Source organism: Saccostrea cucullata, unplaced genomic scaffold (genome assembly GCF_032062105.1).
Source record: "Saccostrea cucullata isolate Sc308-1 unplaced genomic scaffold, CSIRO_AGI_Scuc_v1 ctg12662, whole genome shotgun sequence".
Classification (NCBI taxonomy): Eukaryota; Metazoa; Mollusca; class Bivalvia; order Ostreida; family Ostreidae; genus Saccostrea; species Saccostrea cuccullata.
This window is the reverse complement of record NW_026921407.1, coordinates 9,716-18,888: the sequence shown is the minus strand read 5'-3', so window position 1 is coordinate 18,888 and position 9,173 is coordinate 9,716. Positions and strand designations below refer to the sequence as shown.

General features: G+C 35.7%; 1 protein-coding gene across 1 annotated transcript; it reads left to right on the top strand.

Annotated features, from left to right (window-relative positions):
* Positions 1 to 6: 6 nt before the first annotated feature.
* Positions 7 to 7,174, top strand: LOC134259878 (Fanconi anemia group D2 protein-like; the record flags this gene model as incomplete). The annotated part of the gene is made up of 10 exons (XM_062742477.1): positions 7 to 87; positions 335 to 404; positions 2,349 to 2,437; positions 2,586 to 2,667; positions 3,148 to 3,264; positions 4,013 to 4,141; positions 4,300 to 4,418; positions 4,788 to 4,901; positions 6,706 to 6,833; positions 7,075 to 7,174. Coding segments are annotated over exons 3-10 (815 nt in total), but the record flags the coding sequence as incomplete, so codon positions are not given.
* Between the last annotated feature and the right edge of the window lie 1,999 nt (positions 7,175 to 9,173).

The following is a 9,173-nucleotide window of genomic DNA, read 5'->3' as shown; positions in this document are numbered from 1 at the left end:
CTTTGACTGGTACGAAAATCCACTGCTGAATCCTCCCGTGACTACTAATGGAGACGGGAAAAAGAAGGGCAGAAAACCAGCTAAGAAGTAAGTTATTTATAGAATGTGATTGGTGCTAGTGGATAAGTCATATAAAGTTTATGAAGTGCATAGTGCAAAATTTTCCCTGTCAGAGCCTCAGACTAACCACATTTGAGGGTAGCCTTGCTTTATTTGCTACTCCATCTGTATTTCTGGGAAAAAATGTAGTGGTATATTATCATGATTTGCATGATATATTCTAAAATACTGTACATGTATATAGGGGTTAAAATCTCAAGTATTTCATATTCAGAAAGAAAGGTGACAAAGAAAATATACGAGATGAAGAAAGCGATGAGAACAGCAAAGATTCATCACAGCTGGTGAGTTGTTATATATGTCAAAGCAATTTCCTTAGTTTAGAAAGCGATGAGAACAGCAAAGATTCATCACAGCTGGTGAGTTGTTATATATGTCAAAGCAATTTCCTTAGTTTATTAAAGCCAGAAGATGAAGTACTTTCATAAGAAATTACTGTAGACGTACTTTTTATGCCCCCCTTCGAAGAAGGGAGGGCATATTGCTTTGCTGCTGTCCGTCGGTCTGTCGGTCGGTCTGTCGGTCCATTTAGTTTCCGTTCATTTTCTTTACAACCGTTGCACATACTGAAATGAAATTTGGTATACAGGTTTATCAGGTAAATATCTAGGTCAGGTTCTGTTTTGGGTACGATCCCACCATTTTTGACAGAGTTATGCCCCTTGGACTTAGAAAAATTCCACTTATTTGCAGTTTCCGTCCATTTTCTTTGCAGAGGTTGTACATATTGAAATGAAATTTAGTATACAGATATATCAGATAAATATCTAGGTCAAGTTCTGTTTTGGGTATGATTGGGTCCTTTTTGTTAGAGTTATGCCCCTTCGACTTTGAAAAATTCCACTTATTTGCAGTTTCCGTCCATTTTCTTTGCAGAGGTTGCACATATTGAAATGAAATTTAGTATACAGATATATCAGATAAATATCTAGGTCAAGTTCTGTTTTGGGTATGATCGCATCCTTTTTGTCAGAGTTATGCCCTTTGGACTTAGAAAAATTCCACTTATTTGAAGATTCCGTTCATTTTGTTTGCAGAGGTTGCACATAATGAAACAAAATCTAGTATACAGATTTTTCAGCTGAATATCTAGGCAAAAAAATGTTTTGGGTAGGATCGCACCATTTTAGACTGAGTTATGCCCTTTTGGACTTAGAAAAATTCCAATTTGGGGGGAGGGGGGCATAAGTGTTTTACAAACATCTCTTGTTTCCATGGGGTCATGAGTCCGCAGAATCTCTGTCTCCTTTCAATCTGGGTAGAAAATTACATGGATTTCCTGAATTTTTTATGCCCCCCTTCGAAGAAGGGAGGGCATATTGCTTTGCTGCTGTCTGTCGGTCGGTCGGTCTGTCGGTCCACTTAGTTTCCGTTCATTTTCTTCGCAACCATTGCACATACTGAAATGAAATTTGGTATAAAGATATATCACATGAATATCTAGGTCAAGTTCTGTTTTGGATACAATCGCACCATTTTTGACAGAGTTATGCCCCTTGGACTTAGAAAAATTTCAATTATTTGCAGTTTCCGCTCATTTTCTTTGGAACAGTTGCACATACTGAAATCAAATTTGGTATACAGATAAATCACATTAATATCTAGGTCAAGTTCTGTTTTAGGGTACGATCGCACCATTTTTGACAGAGTTATGCCCCTTGGACTTGGAAAAATTTCAATTATTTGCAATTTCCGCTCATTTTCTTCGCAACCATTGCACATACTGAAATCAAATTTGGTATACAGATATATCACATGAATATCTAGGTCAAGTTTTATTTTGGGTATGATCGCACCATTTTTGACAGAGTTATGCCCCTTGGACTTAGAAAAATTTCAAGTATTTGCAGTTTCCGCTCCTTTTCTTTAAAACAGTTGCACATACTGAAATCAAATTTGGTATACAGATAAATCACATTAATATCTAGGTCAAGTTCTGTTTTGGGTACAATCGCACCATTTTTGACAGAGTTATGCCCCTTGGACTTACAAAAAAAATTCCAATTTGGGGGGAGGGGGGCATAAGTGTTTTACAAACATCTCTTGTCACTTTAAGCTTTACATATATATTGAGTCCGATGGAACAGATTTCTGCGGAAAGTTTGTGACCGCATACATAACATAAATTAATACCACAGGGAAGAAAGCACTTCTACAGTACTTAACTGTGAATATAATTATCTAATACAGTGTGATAAATGCTTGTGAACTTTTTTATCATGTTAAAGGACACACAGAATGAAACCTTGATTCCTGAAAAATCTGAGACAAATGAGAAACCAAATGTGGACATGGCAAACTATAGACCATTTTTCAGGTGATTTATTTTTTAATGAAAAAAAAAAAATGGAAATATGTGTATTGTATAGGTGAATTATATTGTAAACGAAAAAAAAAATGTGCACAGTTGAAATATTCAGATAAAACATGAAACTAATTCACTCATATTTTACATTAACTTGCAGGGAGCTAGACATCAGCGTTTTTACTATCCTTCATACTGGACTGATCACCAAGTCATCCCTAGATACAGAACTCAACACAAAGGTAGGTAATCCCAGAAAATCCTACAATATCCTACATACTTTGGGATTACAAAGTCTGTCCTGGATACAGAACTCAACACAAAGGTAGGTAATCCCAGTAAATCCCACAATATCCTACATACTTTGGGATAACAAAGTCTGTCCTGGATACAGAACTCATCACAAAGGTAGGTAATCCCAGCAAATCCCAATTTATCCTATACCTTGCCTTGATAACCAAGTCCTCCCTGGATACAGAACTCAACATAAAGGTAGGTAATCGATATAGAACCCGTTCTAAACCACACACTCGTCGGATCACCGAGTCATACCTGGATACAGAACTCGACACAAGCAGGTAATCCTAACAAATCCCGGTAAGGTAACCTGGATTGAAGTGTCAGACTTCATCAACTCCCATTCTACAGAGATGGAAGCACTTATTTGCTGTGTGAGAGGTTCCTTTTGTGATGATAATTTTGTTCTATATTTATCTTTTCAGGGCACAACAGAGCTCAGTATACAGCCCCCACAGCTGGAGTTCCTGTTGGAAGACTTCACCAGGAAACTCTCCCACTCTCTTATTTCTTCAACCTCAAAACGCAAATCTTTTCTCAAGGTATGCCCATGGAGAAAGCTAAACTTGAGAGAGTTCACTATGAATTACTAGTAATTAAAGTTAAATGTTTCCGCTGTATGTAATATCAAGTAAACACAGAGATCTTTAAAAATACAAATACATGTACATGCACATGAATGATAATGTGGCAGGATAGTGTAGTTAGCCACCATTTCTCGGATTTTTTTGTTTTATTTGTTCACCTGATCTGAATATTCAGGTTATGTTTCGTGATCAAAACTTTGTCATCACTTTTGTTGACATTACTTTTGCAATTATTTAATCTCCTGGATCGATAGATCTTGTGCGTAAATTGTTTTTGTCCTGTCTGTCTATCTGTTTGTCTGTCTGTTGCCAACTTCTACCTTCACATAACTTTTGAACCTTGAGAGATACAGAGTACATACATTATTTGGTATGCATACTCCACTAATTAAGTTCTTTCAAATGACACCAAGGTCAATGACCTTGTGACCTTGACTGTGACCTGTGTGCTAAAAATAGCTTTTTCGAAATTTGTTGCTGCCGGGTGCATAGTGTTTCACAAACACATCTTGTTTTCCAATTTAATTTTTTACCAAGGTTATACAGTGTAAATTGGAAAGCTTAATAAAGTCATACTTTAAGTAAATAAATGAAAAACAGGGCCTTGTTAATCTATTTCACTAGGTATATGGTTCAAATCATGATTCCCTATCCCCCTTTCATTTTCAAATGACATTGAACATGGGAATTATCTTTTTTTCAGACAAAGGCAGATAAGAATGTGGGATTCTCTCACCTTGACCAGTGCACTCCAAAGTTCATAGCAAAGAAAGTTATAAAGCTGCTGCCAGCATTATGTGAACATTTGGAGAGTTCAAGTGGATTTTTCCAGGTAGGCTGTCCGTGTCAAGTGTATGTACAGTTGAGATTTGGTAGACCAAATACATTTATTATGAATACCATGGATATGTTCAGCTATACTTAGAATTGTCTGGATATTATAAATTTCTGAATGACAAACTATAAAATCCCTTTCTTTGTTGACATTAGACTCTGATAGTGCAGAACGACGGTTTGATTGATGGGCCGGGCAGCAACACCCCCGAGGCTCACACTGTAGGTTCCTGTTTCTGTCTACTTCTCCAAGCTCTCCAGACCTTATTTGCCTGGTGAGTCCTTAAAAAGACCCAACTTCATAGTTTAGTGGCTTTTGTGCAAGTAAAAATGCATGAATACCATTAAAAAATTTTCATAAATACAAAACTGAGAATGGACAGAATGAACTTGAGTAGCACTATTTCACAGTTATGCCAACCACTCAGTTCCCAGTGATAGCACAAAATTTTGACTATGTTAATTTATTTACCCAACTACCCATACAGTTAGTTGCATTAACAGTTCTTTTTTTTTTTAAATATCCATTCTTTAAGTCAAAAGAAGTTATGACAAAGTTGAGGTTATAATTTTAATGTATTGATCAAAGAGAAAATTTCTGTAACTTGTTGGTATAAATATTTCTTTTTTCCCTTTTTTCACAGGAATGGCTTTTTGATGGTAGAAAATAAGTCCCTATTGAAGGAAGGGCTTACCACATTAGTGTCCCGGATAAAAACTGTGGGGTCAACTCAGCTCAGCTTCAAGGATGTTCTAAAGTAAAATTTTCGGATTTTTATACCCCCCGCAAACGAAGTTTAGGGGGGGTATATTGGAATCACCATGTCCGTCTGTCCGTCTGTCTGTCTGTCTGTAGACGAGATTTTTTCCGGATCATTACTCAGAAACTATTGGAAGGATTTGTCTGAAAATTTGTACACATATTATTCACCATATGAAGTTGTGCACCTGATATTTTCATCTTGATTCAATTATTATTTTGAATTTTACAGGTGTTTTTTCATTTTTATTTTGTGGTTTTGTCCAGACCGTTTCTCAGAAACTATTGCAAGGATTAATCTGAAAATTTGTACACTTATTATTCACCATATGAAGGTGTGCACCTGGAATTTTCAACTCTTTTTGTTAATTTTTTTGCATTTTACAGGTTTTATTTTTTATTTTAATTGACTAGTTGATTTTGGGCTCATGTATAAGGTTTGAGATATAGAATCTAGAATATCTGTTCAAAAATACTACAGCTTAAAACTACTCATAAAAACTTAAAAAAAAGAAACATCATAAAGTGTTAAAAACAGTTTTTACATTGCACAGAAGATAATGTAATTTCATTTGTCTCTTGGGAATAATGACTGGACATGCATCCAGTTAAAGATAAATTAATGAGTTTGGTGTTGGAAGTTGTTAAGGCATATCTCTTATGAAGCGTGTGTGTGTTATCTAATCTCCAGGGAATAAGGCACAAGAATTATAGATCTCTCTTCTCTTAAGCCCGGTTTACACGCTCTGCTTTTGCAGCTGCTTTGAAGCAGAGCTGCAAAAGAAGAGCGTGTAAACAGGGGTTTTGCACTGCAGGCATGCAAGCAGACAGAATAGAACTTGCCCTATTTCAGTCTGCAAAGCTTAATTGTAATTTATTGTCTGTCAAAGCACTTCATTACTGGATGACCAGCTCTTTATTTTCAAAATGCATTTCAAATTGATATATCAAGGTTAATTTGATTTTGTATAATGGTTTTTTTTTTAACAATCAGTTTGCAGAGTGACATAACACATAATTGCAATTTATTTTTTTAATGCAGAAATAAAAAAAAAATAAAATGAAAAAATAAAAAAAATTGTTACAATGGAATTACAATGTATTAGTATTGATGTTTCATTTGGTTGCACCTTTGTTTCATTCATTAAGAAACATGATGAGCAATTATATTTCACTGCAAATTTTTGTAAGTAAATTGTGAACACCTCTAGATCCATAAAGTATTTTTGAATTGGCACCTTCTCTGAAAAACCCAGCAGGGGGTATTTGTCCCTATTGGACAGTTCTAGTTTTGGCTGAGAATTTCAGTTGAAATTTTTGTTAGCTGTTGAAGAGGGAGATAATTTTATGACCCTTGTGTACATGTCAAATATAATGAGTGTTGATTATTGCAAACATTAGTAGCCTAGCTGTGTGAAAGAACAGAAACAGTTTATTTGAATATGTAATTAATAGTAAATCATTAATTCAATTTGTCTTAATTAAAATGAAACATAGATCTTATAAATTTTGTACATATACAAAGATATAAAAATGGCAGCATTATAGAAATAAGGTTATGGTAACATGAAGAAGTTGTTTTACACAAGTGTGAAAACACTGTGTTCAAAAAGCACCATGTAAGGAAAAAACATTTACAAATGTAAATATTCAGAGTTGCATTTATGTGAATGTTTGTAGTCAAAAACAAAGATCACATGGATTTTTCTATAAAATCAATTCAAATTTGATGGACACGAAATAAGACACTGTATTTTAATGCATACAAACATTACGTTTGTATGATGACATTTGTATTGCAGGTCATCATTTCAGTACATAGAAAACTTTGCAGGCACAGTTCCTAAACTTAGCACAGCTGTCATGTTGATTAAACTAATGTTAACTTTAGCCGAGAAGTCTGACTCAATGGAAATGTGTAGAAAAACAGGTAAAATTAAATACAGTTGCTTTGAATAACCAATTCAGTTAATTATCTTTGAACTGGAAATTACATATTTTGCTGTGTGATAAAATTCCTGTTCATCAGTTAAGGTTATGATTAGATACTATTAGAATTCAGAAAAATATTTAGCATATCTTATGTTTTTTCAATATGTCAAAAATAGGGGATTCATCAGTCATTCTTTGCTTTTAGAAAAGCGGAATAATTATTATTAACTATTTTGTAGCAACTGTGGCGCAAACCTTTCTAAAGAGAGAGTGGCTAGATGCCGAGGGACAACGGGAGAAAGGGGCAAAACATAACGAGAATCTGCACTACCTTCTCAGGCAAGAATAACGATCTAACACTGTCATTCTTTGTGGTCAAACCTAAAGTTGGGTTTTAAGTACATGTATTTCTGTTAAACTTTAAATGAGTTCAGAGCTGTGGAAAACTGCCGGTCATGCCGGCAAGACCGGCAGGAAATGCCTGTGACCGGTAAAATGCTATCGATGTCGGTCCAAATGACCGACCTCTTTCTTTGTTCAAAGTATTTGTTTTTAGGTCACCTGAGTAAACTCAGGTGAACTATTGCTATCCGTTTTCGTCCGGCGTCGTGCGTCGTCCGTTAACATTTGAACATTTTCAGCTTCTTCTCTGCAACCACTGAACCAATTTCAACCAAATTTGGCACAAAGCATCTATGGGTGAAGGGGAACAAAAATTGTGAATTTCATGATCCCTGCCCCCCTGGGGCCTGAGGGGTGGGGCCAAAACCACTAAAATTAATGCAATCTTTAAAAATCTTCTTCTTTACTCCTGGACATCAAGCAGGCAAACTGTTTGCATGATTGTAATAAGCTTTGAGTCCTCTACCAAAATTGTGAAATTCATGGCCCCAGGGTCAGGAGTTCTAGTGCTAGGGCGGGGCTAAATAAGTATATAGTGAAAATGCATTATTTCTTTGAAAATCTTCTTCTCTGCTTCTGGGTATTGAATAAACTATCTACGTCCATAGTTATGATGAGAAAGAGTGCCTCTACCAAAATTGTGAATTCTATGGCCCCAGGGTCAGGGGTTCTAGTGTTAGGGCGGGGCTCTATAGATTATATAGTGAAAATGCTTTATTTCTTTGAAAATCATCTTCTCTGCTCCTGGGTATTAAATAAACTAAATTAGTGTATAAATATGATGAGCAAGAGTGCCTCTACCAAAATTGTGAATTTAATGGCCCCAGGGTCGGGGGTTCTAGTGTTAGGGCGGGGCTCTATAGATTATATAGTGAAAATGCATTATTTCTTTGAAAATCTTCTTCTCTGCTTCTGGGTATTAAATAAACTAAATCAGTGCATAGTTATGATGAGAAAGAGTGCCTCTACCAAAATTGTGATTTTTATGGCCCCAGGGTCAGGGTTTCTGGTGTTAGGGCAGGGCTCTATAGATTATATAGTGAAAATACATGAATTCTTTGAAAATCTTTTTCTCTGCTCCTCAGTATTAAATAAACTAAATTAGTGCATAAATATGATGAGCAAGAGTGCCTCTACCGAAATTGTGAATTTTATGGCCCCAGGGTCAGGGGTTCTAGTGTTAGGGCGGGGCTCTATAGATTATATAGTGAAAATGCTTTATTACTTTGAAAATCATCTTCTCTGCTCCTGGGTATTAAATAAACTAACTAAGTGCATAAATATGATGAGCAAGAATGCCTCTACCAAAATTGTGAATTTTATGGCCCCAGGGTCAGGGTTATTGGTGTTAGGGCGGGGCTCTATAGATTATATAGTGAAAATACATGAATTCTTTGAAAATCTTTTTCTCTGCTCCTCAGTATTAAATAAACTAAATTAGTGCATAAATATGATGAGCAAGAATGCCTCTACCAAAATTGTGAATTTTATGGCCCAAGGGTCAGGGGTTCTAGTGTTAGGGCGGGGCTCTATAGATTATATAGTGAAAATGCTTTATTACTTTGAAAATCATCTTCTCTGCTCCTGGGTATTAAATAAACTAAATTAGTGCATAAATATGATGAGCAAGAATGCCTCTACCAAAAATGTGAATTTTATGGCCCCAGGGTCAGGGATTGTGGTGTTAGGGCAGGGCTCTATTGATTATATAGTGAAAATACATGAATTATTTGAAAATCTTTTTCTCTGCTCCTGGGTATTAAATAAACTAACTAAGTACATAGTTATGATAAGCAAGAATGCCTCTACCAAAATTGTGAATTTTATGTCCCCAGGGTCAGGGGTTCTGGTGTTTGGGCGGGGCACTATAATGATTATGCAGTGAAAAATTACATTAAATCTTTGAAAAAATTTTTCTCTGGGTACGAAGCAGATG